At 42.2% G+C, this 21,564-nt stretch overlaps 1 protein-coding gene across 7 annotated transcripts in view; it reads right to left on the reverse strand.

Annotated features, from left to right (window-relative positions):
- LOC128873116 (RNA-binding protein Musashi homolog Rbp6) overlaps positions 1 to 21,564 on the reverse strand; it is a 760,808-nt gene that overhangs the window by 40,425 nt on the left and 698,819 nt on the right. For all 7 annotated transcript variants that reach the window (XM_054116431.1, XM_054116430.1, XM_054116427.1 and 4 more), the window contains 2 exons: positions 18,707 to 18,739; positions 17,093 to 17,173 (listed from right to left, as the gene is read on the reverse strand). In XM_054116431.1, coding sequence (XP_053972406.1) covers positions 17,093 to 17,173; positions 18,707 to 18,739 — 114 coding nt within the window. The remainder of the gene's footprint in view (positions 1 to 17,092; positions 17,174 to 18,706; positions 18,740 to 21,564) is intronic.

The following is a 21,564-nucleotide window of genomic DNA, read 5'->3' on the forward strand; positions in this document are numbered from 1 at the left end:
CTCTCTCTCTCTCTCTCTCTCTCTCTCTCTCTCTCTCTCTCTCTCTCGCTCTCTCTCTTTCTCACAAAATCCTCGACGTACTTCATTATCATTAATATTATTAATATTAATATTAATGTTATTATTATTATTATTATTATTATTATTTTATATTTTCGTTTAATTATTTCGAACTCGTCGAGCGATGATAATTCGTGGAAACGAGCGTTGAACCTGATTCTCCTCGTGAATCTTCGCTTCCCTCATTTAATGCAAGAGACGAGGACGGATCTCTCTGTCCACGTCTAGCTTTTTTCCCTTTCGTGCGCGCAATTTGTATCGTGTTCGCATAATCGTATATAGTCGCCACTAACACGATTTCGTGACATTTGCGTGGAATTTTTCACTCTCTCGTATTCTATTTTACTTGTTTTTTATTCACGTTTTCAATCGTTAACGACGACTCGAGAACACAAACAAAATCGAAATCGGATCACAGCTTTCGCGAACGCATACTACGTTACAACAGGAGATAGGGAGGGGGCTGGAAAGGGTGATTGGAGAACAAAACATTCAGGAAAGGACGAGAAAGCAAGGCTGAGAAAGGACTTGCCGCGCGGCGAAATCTATCCGGACACCCTTCGAGTAATTAATCTTCGTCCTCGAATCTTGTTGCAATTAATTATCATCGTTAACCCTTCCTCGCTGTAACGCGACGCGCGCGATCGCGTACGAGCTCCGGGAGACGGTGTTGACGTGGCCGTTGCGTTAATGCGATATTAATCGTTCCATTAACCGCTTAATGCTTTAAAGTATAACCAGTAAAGAGAACTTTAGAAAGAACTGAAAAGTAAATACAGTGATCGAGAGGGAACAAGATTGTTAGACAAAATGGGTCCCAAAATATAACGACCTCAGTAAATTATCAAATACAAGTTCCAGCCTTTGTTAAAATAAAATATTGCATTGGCAAATAATAATCTAGAAACAAATTCAGAGGGTTAACCATCACCCTCGAAGAAGAAGAACGTTAAGCGGTTAAAAAACAGTGGCCACAGCAATTGTTTTTGGACATTTCTGCAACAAGGCAGAGAGTCTGACAACGAAACTTGCAAAAATCGAACCCATCAAAGTCTCAGCCTTAATCGCCGAGTGCGCGATCCATGATAATTGACCTCTCTCGGATGGAACACCCTTTCGCGTCGAATGGGATATTTGATAAAACGCGTTTCAAATTCGCGCGAACGTAAACGGACGAACAATTCCGCGAAACAAACGGGATTTTCCGGCAATTGAAAGGTTAGCAATAAAGGATACAATGGAATCCAATCTGCTGAGAACGCGATCGCTTTCGAACCAATGTTTAATCGCAACAACAGCGAGCGCGTGGTTTTTCACGAGTCTCTGTTCCGGCGTGTCTTCTTCGCCGTGTCCTTGCTTTTACGTACCATTTTCAATGTTCGACAGGAAGGTGGCGGAAGGGGGAGATCGAAGACATTGAACGGGCAGTGGAAGGTAAACGGGAGTACGATACAAAAAAAAAAAAAAAAGAAATAAGAAGACGACAAAAGAAACAGAAAAGTTTCTCGTTGAACTGTTTCTGGGCAGTTTGCTTCAGTGCAGTAATCTCTTCTACGAGGATCGGTACTCTCTTTCTTACGTTTTTTTTTTTACTCTCGCCTAACTTAGCGGATGCCTTACTCTACGTTTAGCAATATGTAACTTGCTCTGGATAAGAGATAGCGGTATCGCAACGTCAGCATCCTGCCAATTCCGCCTTTCACTCGAGATCACCCCGATTCTACGTGTACACGTGGACATAAACTGATAATCCTGCTCGTTCCCGTGGTTTTTACTCCTCGACGTAACAATAAAATCCTGAGCGAAATTTTTCGGTTTTCAGAGAGTGTACCGTTTCATCAACTACGTTAACTATTGCGTAGGAACGCTGCGTTTCATCCCAATGATCGAATATCTACTTCACAAGAAGTGGTTCGCTCTACAACAACTTAAATTCCATTTATTTCTTCGCTAAAATACCATCCACGTTTAACAATTGAAAGATTCAATCTAACCAGCTCAAGAAAGATTTCGCAGGCAACGAATGTGCGCTGAAGGTAACTAGAGTAAATCCTCCGCTTTGAGGCACCCAATTGCTCCAGGTGACGACTGCCATTACGCGTGACTCGATTAGCCTAACGACAGTCCCTTAATCCGCGCTCGCGTAAACTCATCGGCAGGATGCTTCGGCTTGAACACCCGGAAACGCCTATATCGTTATATCTATATGACCTACTCTAAGTGTTTTCGATTAAAGTGTTTAGCTTAGAGATTACATAGAACGTGACTACATCTCAACCACTACGAAGATCAAACGTCTACTAGAGAGAAACACGTTAAAAACTCTTTTATTTTTCCAGATTGACGGGATCGTGACGGAGGACCCGGGATTACGACAGACAGAAATGACTCTTTGGGGGGTGGTTCTCGACGTACGGGGGAAAAGAGACAGAGAGAAAGGAAAGGAACGTGGAGAACGGGAGGAGGGGGGAGGGGAGGGGAGGGGGGGATCATAATTGTAAACGTTGATCGCGACCAAAGCGCGATCGCCATCATAAACTGGCTTCTTCGTTCATTACTCTCCTCGCATAAGCGTCTACTCCGGACTCTGCGATCGCCTACTTGCGTTTTGTACGTCTTTCGAACGAATCATTTCGTTTTCTTTGTTTCTTTCTTTTCTCGCTTCGTTACCTTCCCTCCCCCACACACACGCATGCACAATAACGAAGGGGCAAGAATGATCTTGACGGCTGTAATTTTCGTTTCGTGTTAATCGTTGCTTTTACTTCCACCGGGGGTTGGCTATTGTTTTTGGCTTGGCTGGCGACGCTGCGACGCGTCGACGTTGGCGTTTCGAACGAACGCTCCCAACTTCTAGACTTCGCGAACCGTGATAGCTATATCGTATCGTGACATCAACGACGCGAAGGCGTCGTTAATCGTTTCGAAGCAACGATTGCAATGTCCACGGCAACGAGCGAGAGCGCGCAGCCTCGCCATTGGGCATCCTAGATTCGGACGTGCGTTCATCTCTGTACTCTTTTCTGTTTCCTCGTTATGGTTTCCTCTCGAAGTGACGGTATAGGAGTACACGTTTTATCTACCTAATTCTACTGGTTAGAGAGAAGAGGTCGATGAGAATGGAGGTATCAGAAAAAAGAGAGAACATCGTAGCCTCGAAAATCCGCGCGGGGAAAATGGACAAATGCTTCGACCGCTCGACCTTGTCTCGCGCGCATCGATTTCTCTCTTTTCCCTTTTTTTTTTACGGTTTTTCACTTTTTTTCTTTTCCGTATGATTTTTTTTCTCTTTCTTTCCTTTTTCATTTAGGGTTCGGTGTTTACGTGTTTCACCCGTTTCTTTCCACGCCAGGTGCTTTCCTTCGTTGCTCTCTGTTCGAACATGAAACTTTTTGCGGAAAGCAGCGCTGCACTTTCGCAACTACTCTCTTTTTCCCTTGAATCGCAGCTGTACTCGTGTGTTTGTGTGTGTTCGTGGCTTGTGTGCGGTGAACGCGCGCGTGTACGCCTGTGTTCGTTCGTGTGGATCGGTGTACGCGTGTCTATGGACGTGTATCGTGCGCGTGTTCGTTTATTCTTTTCGTTATCTCGTGTCTTTAACAGTACCTAATGGAATGGGGGTAGAGGCAGACGACGCTTTGCTTGACGAAGGACCACAGAGTTTGCCAGCCATGCGTCTGTGAACATTTTCGTAACTTCCGGTCAAGAGATTCACGTGAGAAGAGGATGGTTATATTTTTGTTTTGTCAATTTTTCCGGTCGGTTATCTCTGAATCGAGTTTCAGCGGATACCAGAGTAATTCGGGGGGGTCTCGGTGGATTCGTTGTCCAGCGTTGGAAAAAGGCAGCTTGCGATGTTCGATCGTCTACGTTAATATTTTCCAACGCTGTTCTGGTAGAAAAATCGTGACGAATCGATGCACGCAACTGTTCGCTTTATTAACGGTATCATTTCTGGGCAACGATTGATTCAACCGTCTTAACAACTCGAAGAGAGGCTACGTGTCTCGCGTAAATACAGCGAATCGACACTTGGAAACCGATGCTGCCGAAAAACGATTGAATCGGAACTTCATGCATCGATTCGTCACGCTTCCATCGATTCGAGAATGTATTCGTTTCTTGCAAATGATTGGAAACCAGAAAACAAGCATCACGGTCAGACAATACGATCGTTTCAACCGATTGGCCAGCGTGTTTGGAAACGTGGCCGTAGCCAATCGCGGGCGAACAAAAGCTGGCCTGTCAGTCAAATCGTTCTCTGTAATTAGAAGCGTCGCAATATCGCGTTGTTCGCGACAACAATGATTGTTCGACATCCGAAACACCGTGCGATATATAAACGGGATGACAAAAACTAAAAAAATAGAAAAAAAGTTGAACAGAGACAAGAGTGTCACCGGTCGTGTTCCCTTAAAAAAATTCGAAAGGCTGATCGGACGAATAACGCCGCGCATTACTGTAGTCATACTTAATTATAATGATCGATAGTCATCGTCATCGTAGAAATGAATAATATTCGATCGACAATTTATATACGATCCGTATCTCAACAAATATGAACAACTTTAATTTACATAGCTCCCTTTGTATATTTATATATTTATATATTTATTTATATATATATATTTATATATGTATATAATTCTTTCTCTTATTTATATCAATCATGTATATTTATATATATATATATATAGATTTCGTTTTATGTATATATAAGTATGTATATTTTCACGTTTGAATGCTTGAGTGCGCGCGTGGAAACTGCGTCATTAAGCTTCGTTGAGTTATTGTTGATTTTTATATCGTACTGCGAATATATTATTGCGCAGGAGAAGTATAAATTAATTCCATAAATTGGGTTTCATACTGAATTATAATACATTTTGTGTTTTTTTTTTGTAAAGAGAAGCAGATCCAGCTTCCTTCAATTTTTGCTCGTCACGAAGTATACCACGCACACACTAATGCATTTGTACGCGTCCATTGGTTACTGTATAAACGCGCTTATGTACACGGTGATTCGAAAGCGACTCGCGCGGTCCACCGCAGAGTGGACCAGAATTAATTCGTAATGCGTGAACAATGATTGATTTCAAGGAAATCTACATATAGGAGTAACGATTTATCTTTTATGAAAGATAATATTGTGAGTTTTAAATAAATTAGATCTGCGATTTTCGTTTGTTTACGAACGACGATGTCTGCACGAGAAAAAAGGGACGGAGACGTACCATAGAAAAATAATACTAAAACGAATACTTCTTTGAATATTTTCCTACGACTAGTCCTTCCAGAAATAAGTCAACGATTTTTCAAACAGTCTAAATAAAAGGAACACAAAGACAATGACCTACTACAGAAAAATAATACTGAAAGAAATACATCGCTGAATAATTTCCTACGTGAACTTTTCAAAGAAATCAGTCATCGATTTTCTTGGTCCTACGAATGAATCCTGGTCCATCATGCTAATAAGGAACGCCCACGTGAGTGTCTTCGGACCACCCTCGTGTATACATCCTAACTCGAACGTATTTCTACCCCAACACGTACGAAAACGAGACTCCCGTGCGACCCAGGAAGGAGACGCAGCCGTCGCGCGTCGCGTGCATGCGTTTTCCGCTCGTGCAACGTCGACGCCGCAAAAACCTCCGGGACGACGGACGTCACGTGTGAACTTTGAATGCTTGGGATTCTTAGCGCGAAGACAGGGTTTCCCCGTGAGTTGGGACGCGTGGCTTTCCCTCGTCCTGCCACGGGTGAAATTATGTACAACAGTTTCGGTGTGTATGATACGGTGGAGGAGGTGCAACCCTTGAGAAACGTACGACGGTACCAAGTGTTACGTCACTGGAGAAGAAGCTGAGAATTGATGGAACCTTGGGCTCCGGGCATGTCGTTGGCATGCCGTAAGAATGCCTCTGGGGGCTGCACTTTGTTCAAATTGTTTTGCTTATTCTGTTGCAGTGCATCGGTATGAGGAAACTAAATATAAATTTCATCTCTTAAAATTAACTTCGTCTGTAAAGAATAACAAAATATTAGAAATTATACCGCAGCTTTGAGACGCTATAACTGTGTCAAATATATTTTTATAAGTAAGTTATCATAGCAATCGTTAAACGAATAAAATGATTCGAAACGTGTGGTACCGTGGACGAAACCATTTGAATATTGCGTGGCCCTCAGGGGCATTCTTTTGAAATGCCAATGATAGGGTTATTTCTGGGAGGGAGCGGTTCTCCCTGGGTGTATCGATGCAGGATACTCGCACCCTCGGAGGAAAACAATCGAAATCCCCGCTGGTTCGACTGTGGCGGCGATAGCGATAGTTCAGGTAGGGGTAAACAGTGATGGATGAAGTGGTGACCCCAAATAAATATAAATTAAGGAAACTGAGAGTAAAATAGAATTCGACGAGTGTTAGTTTTATTCGATTCCAACCGTCATATAGTTAGGATTAAATAAATGTCTTCGACCTAAAAAGCAAAACCATACAATTGAAAAACATAAAACATAATTACCAAAGCGTCGAAACACTCAGCGAACGTGGCAGCGACCAGCACAGATTTTGGCGCGAAATCGAGTCGACTGTGTCTTCGAAAGTTGGCTGGCGACAAACGAAGAACTCGTCGCGCGAACCCGAGACAGAGATGAAAAAGAGGTTACGATTGTTATGAAGAGACCGCGTCGCATGGGTAGCAAGAGGGTTAATACGAATGCCGAAGGGGGAGGTTTGGGGTGCCACAATAACACTCCGAATCCGCCCCTCCAGCAGCACCTACATCCCCTACCCCTTCTTGCACCCCATCCATGGTAACGGTAACCGACGATTTATTGCGTGGCGCAACGAGCGCGCACGGTAACACGTTACGGTAATGACTGTGAAATACGACGGTGCACCTCTCCTGCTATACAACCCACCTCTGGCTCCCAACCCCCATTTACTCGCACCGATGGTCCCCACCCACGGCCAGGCTTCCCAATGAAAGGACCGGGCTTCGATTCATCGTGTGCGCGTACTCGCACGTTGCACGCGTATACCAGTCGTATATCGGATTGACGTACGTGTGGAAATATCGCCGGGTTGAAAGAGTATTTTCAGAGAACTCCCATCGATCGTCCACGGGAACTAGTCTATCGCGGTTAGGCTGATGGCGAAGCGTCCTGATGGACGATGAATAATGATAGACAGACGGAACTGCCTATCGGAAGGCAGCTGCGAAGATGCGCAGACTTTATAGCGGAGATTTCCAATCGCGATCGGTTTTAACCCTAGGACGACTTCCGGAGCGTTCCGGTAGTCTGTGGAGGACGGGGTTGAGGTTGTGAGTTTGATCTATTCAATGGTGAGTAAGGAGAGTAGCATTTAAGTAATTTTAAAGGATCTTCCTAGGGTTAAGAAACCGATTTCAATCCTCAACAAATCTCTCCTCGTATGTTATCAATTCCTCCAAGTGTAAAGAAAGGTGCACTTTGTATTCAACGTCTAAATACGCAAACTGTTCAAACTCTTGAAACTCTTCAAACTTCCAAACCTCGAGATACTGTAAATACTGCAACACGGAAGCAACCACTAACGCTGTTAGCAAATACTGAATAATACAACACGACAAAACTGCTGTAAGATCGACGAATGTCACGGAATAACATCAAATTGGATTTTGGTTTATTTCAAACAACATAATTTGTTTTCGAAGAAGCTCGAATTAAATTCAGATATCGGAAGTTTGCTTCACTCAATTATTAAAATGTTCGAAGAGAAAACTCAGGAGCACCATTTTAAGTGATAACCTATACAAGTTGCTTGATACGTCTCAATAACGTCTAAATATAATTTCTTCGGTTAGCCAGCTTCTATCGAATTTATGCGTTTGCGAGGTTTCAATAGTTCACGCGAGAATGAATTCTCGTCGCGAGACGGATAGCTGCTCCTCAAACGACTGAGAAAATTTGATTCGGGTCGCAAAAACGAGGATTCGCCCACGAAATTGATCAAATTCGCTACAGTCCTCGTGAAATTGGTTCCCTTCAAGTTTGAAACCGTATTCGATATGCGGGCGAGCGAAAGAGGAAGAAATGAATCATAAATCAAAACGAAAATTGTTTACCGAATATATTGCGCGATTTGAATGCGGCATTCGTTTAAAGACAATATAACTTTTAACAGAATGCTTCGGGGTATTGATTCCTAAAACGGCGAACATTATACTCTGAGAAATAGCCGCGCGAAGTTCCGTTATTAAACGCGCGGCACTGGGCTTGTTTAGCGAATCGCGACAGGCGTTAATTTACCGCCTGCCGAAAGCAGAAATTTCAATTAGCTCGAAGATTATAAGCACTAGGTTAATATGTGTTTAAAATTGAAACCGATTTAATCCGATTTTAATCAACTTTCGACGTTTCCTCTGATTGCACGACGAAATGAATATTTAATATTCATGAAGAGAAAATATAGAGCAGCCGCGAATAAAGCGCTAGAAATGTCTTGCCATGTATTGCGTTTAATAAATTATAAGCAGTACGAGTAGCAACACGATTCACTATTTTTGCAACAGCGGAAAAGTGACGTGAATGGTATAGCAATATAAAACATACGCTCTTATGATAGAGCAACAAATATATTGACAAGTTGACATGGTCCAAACAATAAATAATGTAACGAAGGTACGATGCACAATTTTACCGCGGACGCTGTGTATTCGCGTCTCATATCCTTTCAAACTCTTTCGCACTGAGGGACCATCAAGGAAACTGTCCAAAATCGACAGATCTCGTATGAGGGAAAGATAGAGAGAGAAGAATGAAACACATCGTTCGGAACACGCGACAGCGAGGATCTATGGAGAAAGAAAGCAACGGGAAAAGGGATGCTCTAGTTGATTTCGACCATCTAAATTCTGAGAAAATTCGTTAGCTCTGCTTAGAATGCAAAAGTACCTATCAAAGAAGGAGAGTTAATAATTTACTTCGTCTAACAACTGTATAAGGAGAAATGTGGTGCGTCAGTAGTCATGCTAATTTAATTCTAAGCCGTTATCACCACCACATTTGAAAAAGACGATGTCCGTTCATCTAAGGAGAAATATCCCCATACAGAGGACGATGCAATAGTAAGCGTCTCGTTCTTAGGATACGGGTGAAAAGTTGTCGAAAATACGGGAAAGGAGTGTCAGGAAGAAGTGTTCCAGCTGATCGCCACGACATTTCCATCGACGCGAAGAAGATAGGGCTACGTTATCGCCTGGAACATCCCATCTCCATTTCCTTTCCTTCCATGCGACACATACACACACGTTGGGCTCTATTACATCGTTCTCGTTTCTCATTTCGATTTTCGTTTCGGGGTCTTTCAGCGTTTCTGGGGGCTCATTGTTCGGGAATGATTCTGTACTCTGTAGAGAAGCTGTGTAGCGCCGTGTCTCCGGCCGATAGGTGCGGTAGTCCCAAGGCACCTGAAAGTACCACCAACCCCCTAAATCCCTAGACTCAACTGGGTTCACGTTATTTTATTTCTTTAAGCACGGATTCTGTCTCTCTTCTTTCCATGCATACAGACTCTCTTTCCCTCTCGTTCTCCTGGGGTTCCCATTGTTAGACGATCACCGACGAATTCGCTCGTTCCTCAGGTTGCCAGGGTTAACGAAATAGTTACCACGCACCACGCTAAGGTGACAAAACTAGCGCTGAGGGATGCGGCTGATCGTAGCGGAGAAACTGCGAGCTCGGTGCCCCATGTGCATGCTCGTGGGAAATTGATAATAATCGTACGAACTTGTCCTCGCGGATCGCTACCGAGGCGAGAGAAATAGCAGTTTCGCGTAGCCCGAATTGGACCGAGTTTCCAACGTCTATGAGGCTGACGTCAACGGATTACCAAACTGGTCGTTGCTTAGGAATTAATAGAGATTACAGAAGTCGGCCTAGAGTAGAGTGGATCGCGATACTATTATTTACAGTCGTATCAAGATATTTCAATATTTATATTGCAAATTCTGAATGTCTCAGATTCTAAGTTTCTCAAATTTTGCTAATTTTGCTAGCCTAACCCTATTTAGACTGAACTTGTAGCGCGACAACTGACAAAGAGCATCCTACCAACAATGTTTCTAGAGTATTACCAACTAGTGCAGCCCACGAAATTTTCGTTCTTGTTTTTTCTGTCACTTGCTATAGCATCACACCGTGAATAAAAAGAACGTGAATCGTCAAGTTAGTGGTCAGTGAAGGATCAAGCGTAAAACTGTACAGATCTATACAAGTATGTACAGTGTAAGGAATCATTCGAATCCTTCTCAAACTTAAATCGTGCTCCAAAACATCCAGCTAAAGTGCGTTCAAATTATCCCTACTCGCAGAAAACACAGTTTCATCTCCACGCGGAACTAGCGAGTCCATGAGAAATCACTAACGCCTGGGAAGATACGTTTTCGGTCGCGTACTAGCCCCACGCGTCTAGTTTCCGCAGTCTAAAGAGAATTCCTGCCGAATGTAAATCCAAACGGTTCGATCTTCCGTGGAAATATCCTCCTCCGTTCGAGGGAATTCGCTCGCGACGGGGCCAACCCTCTTTCGTATTCGCGACGGAGGGTGGCTCAACCCAACGAATGTTTTTCGGACATTGGGAGTGTACGGACGGCTTCAAGGCGGGGTTTGGGTTTTCGTTTACGGCGATCAATCATCGTGGCTGATATCCACTTTTCCTTCTACCGCCATGCCTCGTGAACCATACGCAACAAGAGTGAAGCGAAAGAGACGAGGAGGCGCGGCTGCCCTCCTCCCCTCACGGGCAAAAGTTATTGAAATGCGTTAAATAGCGGGCGGCGAGGGAAATTGGAGGCGAAGCGGTGGTCCAAAATCCCCGAAAAAGCTGGCCAAAGGGGTCTCTTTCAGTTTCGAAATCAAATAATAATGGTGATATTTATTTTTTAACGATACTTTGGTAAAAGAGAGGAATATATCTTTGGTAGCGTGAACGTTAGCGAAGGACTAATGTTCATCGTTGAATGTGAATTTTAATCGCCGTCGACGTTACATACGATACTCTACACTACGACACATAATCTATGAATACCATCATACATACAAATTAAAATCGACAGTTTTAAAAATTATATTCGGCGGTGAACATCTTTCCTGGTCTAATGTTCTTGCTACCAAAGACTTCTTATTTACGTCTAGAATCTCACGTTCAAGATATATTAACAATATTTACGCTTGACTATCATTTGTTAATTTTTAGAACTAAATTTTCAGGGTCAGTACATTCTTAATACAGTTAAGTATATGCTCATTCGATCGTTTGTTATGTATAGTAGATTTCTCAATTCGATCATGTTCGTGGCATTTTTGGATTCATTAAAGTCTATAGGATAGTCGTGAATATAATTCCCTTTTAATTTTTGAATTAGAATCAAAGTTGCGAACAGCGACAGTGCGTAGGTTCTACGCCATAAAATCGGGAGTCTTCTCTGCGCACTTCCCCTGAGATTCCAGTATTATCAACTACTGTTATGAATGTCGTCGAGTTCGCCTGTAATTTTCGTCGCAATTTAAAGTTTGGACCATGGAGGAATGGAACAAAGAAGAATTGGTTGCGAAAATTTACGATCAAAAGCGTCAGAGCATGTTTAGCATACACTATGCGCCACCTTGCTTGTCTTTCCCCGGAAATTACGTACTTCACCTTATTTGCGAGTAACATAAAGGTACTATTTTATAAACATAGAAGCAAAGGTGCAATATATAGTCTCAGTTCGCGAATCTTCGCAATCAATTTTTCTCTAAATTATTCAAATTCAAGCTTCTAATTGAGACCAAAATTGCAAATGAATTCAGCGAGATTTCTAACTTTAACTCCAACACAATTTACCATGAATATTCATAAAAGGTTATTTCTAAAGTTAGGCTTCAATGAATCCAGAAACGTCCTTAATATGACCAAGTTGGAAAGTCAACTATAGGTAACAACCATCTCAGCGCATTGCTCACACCGAAGAGTAGTTACAGACCCAAAAATCCAACTTTAAACGTTAAAAAAGCGATACAAGCATCGAACAAGAGTAATTTAAAACCATTAAAAGTAATATTTAACGAATTTTTGCCCCCGCTGAGCTCTCCTCGGCTTGAAAGAGCCTTTTGGGCAGTTTTCTGTGATTTCGGAGCAACGTGCGACGCCAGAGGAAGCATCGACGTCTCTGGAGAGCAAGTAAGACGCAGGGGAACGGTTACGGGACCCTGGACACGTGGAGAATGGAGGACACATCGGGATTCGATTCTGAGGAATGGGGGGGCCAACGTCCGAAAAACATTATGCATTATTTATGAGTTCTCTTTCCGCCCGTCCACGCGATTCGTTCGAGGGATCGATGCGTTCGCGAGAGAAGAAAAGATGTCGAGGCTTGGTCGAATCGACGACAGGGAGGGAAACGTATCGTCCGCACGCGACGTCCAACGTCCTTTCCCTCGTCGCTAATTTACGTCCTGACGACGTGCATGGGACACCTGTCGCAGTTTGTCCGCTACGCTGGGGCGTTATGTGTTTACCGCCTCGCTATCTTCGTGCCATGCTTAACACAGAGGAGCAGCTAGCTTGGGGGGACACAACAAGTGCAGGGGACGAACAAGTTCAAACTTTCCCTTCGAAGTACAGGGGTTGGACAAAATAATATGAACACCTAGGGCTAACTATTTCTCACTGCTGGACGCGAGGGTGGACCTGTGGCGGTTTGGACTATTTCCTTGGTACTCGATTAGTTTTCTTAACCGTTTGCACTCGAGTGTCTCCTCACACGGGTAAGATTAACAAATTTTGCTAGTGACATAAATGCAAACATAAATCTTTGCAGTGGTGTCAGCGCTTCGAGAAAGCTATAAGAATTTATAATCAAGTCTAATAATACCAAAAAAGATACATTTCTAAAGTTAGACTATTTTATGTAATCCTGTTCACACATTTTGCAACCAGATGGCGGAGAGTGCAAAGATTTAACACGACTGATAGCGTTACTGGGGGTTTGTGGATATTTTAGATGATTCGTATCATGTACCATTGTGTCCTAACATCCTCGAGCTTGATGAGCTCCGAGATAATGTCTTCTCTAGCAGGTTTGGAGATAGACTCCCCCCTGCGTAACCTCTGAAGCACTTGGAAGACCTTTTAATTGAAGAATGTGGATGGCAATCCACTGGAAGCTATTCAAGAATTGTACGATGGTGTTCTAAGAAGGGTAGACTCTGCGATAAAGGCAAACGGTGGTCCAACCCCGTGTTAATAATATAGCGTATGTCACAGGTGTTCACATTATTTTGTCCACCCTCTGTATCTATTCGAGGAACTCGTGCGCAGTACAGAGAAGGAAGTCGAGGGACGTAGAGAGTGAAAGAGAGAGTGTGCGAAGAGAGACGAGCAGGGCAGACAAATGACCAAAAGTGGACGAAAGAGAAGGGAACAAATGGGCTATAGTAAGACGTGTAAGAGCAACGGCTGAGCAAGACAGGGGGCAAGGGTGAAGTTAGGGGATCGAAAGAAGCTTCTCTGAAACTAGTGTTGCGCCTGCGAAAGCCCACATGGGACGGGATTAGTGTAACCCTAATTTCACGTGGAACGACGCGAATCTGTCTTCGAACGTTTGTTTCGACCACATTCGATTCGTAGTGACTCCTTGTTGTGAGATGCAAGAAATAATAATTGATAAATAAAAATTAAACGAAAAGGAAAAACGTAAAGTTAAGGGTGATTAGTATGCAGCGTGAGGCATCGAGGCAGGCCATCCGAATGGTTCGTTTATTTTGGGTGATGAACGAATCTTGTTCGATTCCAGATAGTGGCTCAACTTATTTTTCTTTGAATGGAAGTACTTATTTTTCGTGAACAGAAGTGTTAAGATACATCTACTACGTTATAGTTAATAGTTTTTCCTTCCATCTTCATCTACAAAAAAAAGAAATCAAAGCAAGACTTATTACAAGCCATTGATTTATCACACGAAATAAATGATTCGCATGACCCTGCCTTCGGTGTCTTAGCTTGTAGAGCTCGAAGAACGGGCGTTTCGCGAGCCGATCGAAGCGAACAATAAGCGTACCGATTCCGTCCTTGAGTTTTTTCGGTTCAATAATGCACGTGGACACGGTCGAAACTCCATTTTGGTCTTCTTCGTCCATCATGGACCGCGGATTTTCATTTCGAGTTCGGAATTCAACATGAAGAGTGCTTGACCCCGAAAAGTTTGCCCGCAACTACCTCCAATCAACCGCTTCGATTTAGATCAGCCGATACCGAGCCATGGATGCGTTCATTTTCGAAACGTTTCCTATTAATTGCTCTAGTGTATATGTGTGTATACATATCTATGCGTGCAGGGTCAACCGCGGCGCGGTTCCCTCGCCTATCGTTCGCAATCGATACGCTCCCGTTACCCCTACCTGATATTAACAATGACATTTTACCCCATTCCGCGGCCACGCCATTAATCCTAAATTACCATGGATTTAACAGACTGCCGATTTAAATATGTATGTATATACGTATATCTTAGGAAAACTCGAACGGTTTCCATTCTTGCGTGAAATCGATTGGACCGCGTTCCGCGGCGATGCAATCCCTTGGCTGTGAATTCGAACGAAATTCGAACGACAATACAATTTCAATACGAATTTCAATAGAACCAATTTCATAACGTTTCGCGTCGCGGAGCCTTGATGCTTTCAAAGAAAATTCTATGACAGCAGAGCTGTTTGTTATTGATAGTTGAAGGCACGCAATCCGCTATTGACCGCAAAGTTAAGAATCACAGAGTCTGTTTAACGACCCAACTTTCGTCGTACATCAGCTACTCATTATCTTGTCCTAGTTTTACGAAATTGAGTTTTTCAACATCAGCAGCCCGTGCGTATTTACGTGGGAACATCGTAAAGGCGAGGAAAATCTTATTACGGTTAGGAGTTAGAACGCGTGAGCTTTCGAAACAACAAAATTGCTAAAAGTGCCAGGCCAATGAAATATTTAATTTATTACCACTTTGTCTGCGAATTATTACATTTTTGTCCCGTGATTCTATCAAATGTTTTCCTTGCATCGACATTTTAAAAATTTAATTTCAAGGTAAAAACTCCAATCTCCTCGTAATAAGTGACCAAACACAAGGCCCTGCGAATCAGCGACGCTATTTCACTCAATGAAAAGCTTCTCGCGTCCCAAGAAGAATGATATTCTGTTGTCCACTCCCCAGACACATTAGAAATCCTGCGAATATTCGATGCTATCGTCACCGATAAAGAAACCCTCAGCAAGCGATAATTCGTGTACGAATTCGTGAGCCTTGGATGCACACGCGTACTTTGCGGACCGCGATCGATCGCTTCCCGATCGTCTTGCGATCAGATACGAAACAGGGCATCTCCCTAAGAGTCGAAACCTCCTTAACCGCTATCTTAAATCTTAACTCGACGAGATTGTACCGATACGATAATTTATAGTGATTTTGTACAATGTTCACCGCTCCTTCGTATCGAGCGACTCGGTGTCGGCGGTTCGTCGATTGAAACTTCCCCGCGGAAGTCGCAGATCGTCGAATCACGGATCAAGCTTGGCCCAATAATGTACAATGTCCCCCTGCGGAGGACGTAAAGCCCACGACCGAGTTCTCGACGAACGTCGGCCTGTGACGCGTCGATTAACGATCAGATTGTCCCCGAGTGTCCTCTCGTTGAACGAACTCGGCGAAGACAAATTTCCAACGACGTGGCTCCACTCGCCCCGAACGGATTCCTTTGTGGCCATTTTCAAGAATCTTGGTTTATCGGGACAGTGAACTGTGTTGGTGATACTGAATCCACTTTGCCACTGATACAACTGGATTGCGATTACTTGGAGCATGTAATCTTGGTTTTGTTTCTCAAAATATTTAATTTTGTTGGTTGGAGTTATACAAGCACCGTCAGGTGGAATTTTTTACCTTTGGAATCGAGTCCTTTTCATAGAGTACAAGGGAGATTATCTAACAAGCATATACAGTAATTTCTGAGAAATTAATTATCAGGTATTGATAGTTACTGGTACTCTAGCTAGGAATTTCCAAAATAGTTACTCTCAGCGTCTCAAGGTAGGGTATCGGTAAGTAATAATACGTGACCTAGCCTTTACTCACGAATTCCTCATAGATTACTTGCTTTCTAGACAGTTTACATGAAGAGAACCCCACCGTAGGACTCAAGAACATTTCACTCGATAATCTAGCCAAGAAACTAAGTTAATTGATTCTAGTTTCTCGAATGAACCAAAGTGGACGATCTCAGCGAAGCGTGTCCCAAAACGCCAAAAATCCTTGAGAACAACACAAGGACCAGTTAACCTGGACCAGTGGAGCACGTCTTCTCGTGAAAAAATGATGTTCGTCCCGTCGCGATTTTCGGGTCGCGGCGAGGTCGGTTTACGAAGGAGCACGAATCCCGGGAAATCGGGCGCGAGTTTTGCGGGTAATCTGCATCTTTGGAAAGTTTCTGCCGCGTTACACGTCGCGACGGAGCCCTTGTTCCTGGGTAAGTTTCGGTCGGAGGGACCCAGTTCTCGAAACAAAGGCTCCGACGATGGTCCGTGTGTTACAAGCGCGCTCGCGAGAGAGAGATAGTTCAGAGACGATCTCTCCTTGGAACCAGCCTGGCTTCGGCTGATATCAGCCGATGGTCGATGCTGGACCAGTTCGCCCGACACCAGCGCGTACACGGTCGATTCGGATCGATTCTCGACGATATTGTCGACGGTAGCGACAGCGAGAGCACAGTTAGCGGTGTAGCAATGGGTTAGAGTGTGCGCATAGCTCGAGTCGAGTTGTTATTAATTATAACAAGTTAGTTCACAGAGGCATGGCGTTGTAGAGGTCCAAATTGGGATGGTAAAAGAGCGGTGTCGGTGTAGGCGGATTATGGTGGGGGGCAGGCTGCGCCTGTATGAGGTTCAAGTTCAGGTTCAAGGGCGCGATGTGGGCCGCGTTATGGTGGTTAAGGTGGTTAAGGCTAAGGTGGTTACCTGTCGGGTAGGGCAGTCCGAAACTAGGGTACCCAGAATAGCCACGGCCTGCCGCGTATGCCGCGTACGCCGCTGGGAAACCTGTGAACAGATCAGAACAAAGTGTTAATAATGGTAACGACATGTTTTGTTATTGTTTTTTTTTTTTTATTTTGCTCGATAGTCCTCGAGTACTTAACGAAGAAGGTGGATCATTTTGGTTGGTAGAGCAACTGAAAACCGGGTCATTTAACGCGTTGCTCTGTCGATCAAAAGGATGATCTACGAACTGTTAGGTACTACTCTTCCTTTGGTATTCACAAGGATAGTCAGTATTTAAGCATCTATTTTAATATCGCTACGTGTTAATCTTCTATTGCATAATGGCATTAGGAGTCCTTGTAAAGTTTAACGAGGAAGTTTTACGGACGAATGTATGCACGAGGTCTTACGGTGACGTCTGATAAACCTGCGGGTCCACTTACTGTACGGTTTTAGTATGAATTAGTTTGCTGCTTGGAAGTTATAATGAAATGCTGTAGCTGTTTAAAGGCTACTTTGTCACTCTATGAAAGATCATGTAATTCGTGGCGAAACGAGGAGAATGGTAGTTTTATATGAGTCTTTGTTTTTGAATGAAATTAATTTAATTTAATCTAATTTAAAATGAAAGCGAGCAACGTTTCCCTTACTCGTTTGAATATCCTTTTATAGGAGGGTAGAATTCAGGTTCTAATTGTACAGTAATAAATATGAAATATAAGATGATCCTTTATAATGAGTTGCATTGAATATGAAAGTAGAAATTATTGTATGGAAAAATTTTCTCCTAAGATTTTGATTTATTTCTGTATGAAAAACCGTCCTCTTTCAGATATCACGAATTATAGGATTCTCTGTGGATCATTCTTTTTATTTAAATATTATCAAGAATACTTGAAACTGTTGACAAATAATAAGTATCTATTGCATTCTGCACCTTCAACATATTTTTATAACGATGCATGAATCTCGCAATCAAAGTTACAAATTTTATTTGTTTCCATAAGGTGACAAATAACTAAAGTCAAAAGCAAAAGAATCCCCTGTTGGTGGACGTTCTCTGCCGTACTCTCATGTAAAATTGAACGAATTAAATATTCCCGACTACGTACCGGTAATATTCAGTAGAATATTTTCAATTAGGAGAGCGATAAAATTACCGTCCTCGTGATTTGCATAGTCAATAATCCGTGCACGTTCGCTTATAATATTTTAATTAAATTTCGACGCGATTCGTATTTTCAAAGCAATTTACGTATTCCTGCCGCGCGACATCGAAGAGCGCGTGACGAGTTAGGTATCAGACGGATAATTACGTTAACTATCGGATGTGTCTTTGCGCCGGCGAATATTTGCACGGGCGGAACAAATGAAACGAGTGGACGTTGTCGGTCGTTCGTAAATCATGCACGAATCCCGCTGACTCGAACTATGCAGCCAACGAGCACGATGGCTTCCGGTTCCTTTGTGATTGATCGGCGCGTGAATATTGCAAAGATAGTCTTACGTCAAACGTGTTACGAAACGGTGGACATGTTCACTGGACATCGTAGTAGTTTTGGTGTACGTGTTTCGTGCATATTTCATACTCACCATCAGGTAATGCTCCCAGGGACCACATAAAATCTATAAGGAAAAACAGATTACATTAATACCGGGTTCGGATGAATAAAAACGGTTAAAATTGTGTTCTCTCTTTTTTTTTTTTCTCGGTATCATTCTTTTCCCTCCATTTACTTTTCACATCGGTTAGTGCAATGATCGTTTAAGTCTCAATAAGAAATTTCTGCAACTAAGCACGATAGAACAGTATTGGGCGATTTGAGACGGAGAGAGCGTGGACAGAGAGTAACTATCAATGATAATGAAAGAAATCGTAAATTATTGAATGTATTATTTTGTGTGTATTATTGTATCGCTTGCGTGTCTGGTTTGGAGAAGTATCGTGCGCAATACTGTTCTTCGCGTAGGCCAAGGTATGCGTATCACAATTAAGATATGTACATGGAGACAAGTTAAATATGAAGCAAAGCGTTGCAGAAATTCGTCGGAATAGACGGTTCTTGTGTAACGGATGACTAGGTTCAAACAATGAGAGAAGGGTAAACAAAAAAAAAAAGAAAAACAAAGATTGAAACAAGAAATTTGGATTAAAAGCCTTCTAGGTTAGACAGAGAGAAAGGAAAACATAGAAAGTAGAGAGAGAGTGTGGAGAAGAGTAGAATAAAGAGAGAGTGAGAGAGAGAGAGAGAGAGACAGAGAGAGAGAGAGAGAGAGAGAGAGAGAAAGTAAGGCATCCATGAAATTTCATAATTTTATACTAATTGAAAAGACCACACAACTAAGATTCTGACTATTTATAGATGTATATCGCATCGACTATGTAGCGCATCGACTAAATTCTGTGACAAGGTACTAGTAACTACGCGCGGCCGAGGTGTTTCCAATCTACGACAAAATAAACCCTCCTATGATCTATGGTTATTGTAGCCTTCAAGGTATTGGTTAATCATTTACCGTTAAGTAATAATTGCTAGGCTGACTATGTAGCTTATTAGATATCGACTAAGGGTCGGTAATGTGCCCTGCGATCCCGAAGAAGACGAAATTTAAATAATCTCTCTCGTGGAAACAGATTTCCCGTGAAGTAATTGACGCGCAATTGTTTATTCTCGGATAACCGTAAGACAAATGCACCTAAATTCGACATGAAATTATCGCCGATAATTAGGGCATTTACCTCAATTGAAACTTGTCTCGGAACGAAATGAACAATGTTGATCGTACTTCTTTCGTTGATACACGTGGCACATTATCGACGCCACTACCACATTGATATCGACGATACAATATTGAAAAAAAACACCGACCACAATTACTACACTACTGATTCACTATTCTAGTGTCCATATCGACGCTGCTCTCACAATATACGCAGATGGAAAAGTATAAGAGCGTTTATTCTAGCCATTAAGATACACTGATACATATTAATAGTATTAGTGATTCCGTACCTAATGTCTTTCTACCGGGCTGGTTTTGATTACGTCAAGCACGCAACAACTTTTATCATTTCACGTGACATCGTTTTCTGTTTCTGTTTCTGTTTAGTTCTTTTCTACTTTGCTTTCTTTCCCAAAATCCGTCCGAACGACAATGAAAAAAACTTCCGCACGTGCGTTATCTCGTGTTTATTTAAACACCATTAATTTTGCTGTCGTATCGATAATAGATATATCGATTTGCGTGTATAATACGTAAATTGATGTTTCATAAATTAGATATTTAGTTGTGTGTGTATATATATATAATATGTATGTGTATGTATATGTATATATATATATATATATATTTATTTCTTATTCATTCATTTATATAAATATTTGCAACGTGCATATTGCAACGTGTACGTATTCTGTGTCTGTGCACAACTGACATTATAGCTATATTCCGTGTATGTACGTATGTATATATAATAGTAATGATTAATAATAATAATAATAATCATAATAGTAATAATAATATACGTGTACTTTCTCAGATGCAACAAATCGATTTCACGTAAAGCAGACGTTTACGTACGACATTAACATTAATAGTCCCTTACAGTTTCGAGGAGCGTATAAAGCTCGTTCCGCTCGAGTTTACGATCGAGTTGCCGCTCGATTAACATTTACGTCACATCGATAGCTTTGGCAACGTGGAATCCCATTGAGTTACTCTATCGGAATTGTACAGCTATTTCTGTGATCCTTCTTCGCTGGATATTTTCAAAGAGAGAGAAAGAGAATGTTGCGAAAAAAAAAAACGTTTGCCAAGGAACGCAAATACTTATTTTTTTTTTTTATTTACTTTTCTTTTTATGTATATATGTATATATTTCTCCCCTCTCCATTTTTTTCTGTTTTCTTTCGTTCCGTTTCGTACTCGCGCGTTGCGCCCGTCAATTTTACGAGGGACGCGAACATACTATTTCGTCTGTTTCTTTCTTTTTTCCCCGGTGTTTTTTCCTTTCTTTCTTTTCTTTTCTTTTCTTTTTTTTTTTTGTTTTTCACGTTTTCGTTTGCATCGTTGTTGTCCGTGCGCAACGCTGCGTTCCCCGTACAACCAAAATCCGGCCCAACAAAGCATTACAAAGGTGAACAGAAATAATAACCGCATGTTAAGATCTGGTCTACTTACGAAACTGACACTGTTGAGCCTCTCGGGCAAAGTACGTACTTTCTAGGACACACGTCTCACGCATTATTATTAAGGTAAATGATGCTATATAGCTTAGAAGAGTTAAATACTATATAACGAGTAATAGGTAGTTTTTGGGGGCGGGGCGGGTAAAGGGGTGGGGGTGTATGAGTTGTTTTTTTTTTTTTTTACCGTAGGGTGTAGGGTTCAAGGTATAGACGGGTATACGCACGACATATATTTAGTATATACCCTATAGAGAGGTATAA

Source organism: Hylaeus volcanicus, chromosome 3 (assembly GCF_026283585.1).
Source record: "Hylaeus volcanicus isolate JK05 chromosome 3, UHH_iyHylVolc1.0_haploid, whole genome shotgun sequence".
Taxonomy (NCBI): Eukaryota; Metazoa; Arthropoda; class Insecta; order Hymenoptera; family Colletidae; genus Hylaeus; species Hylaeus volcanicus.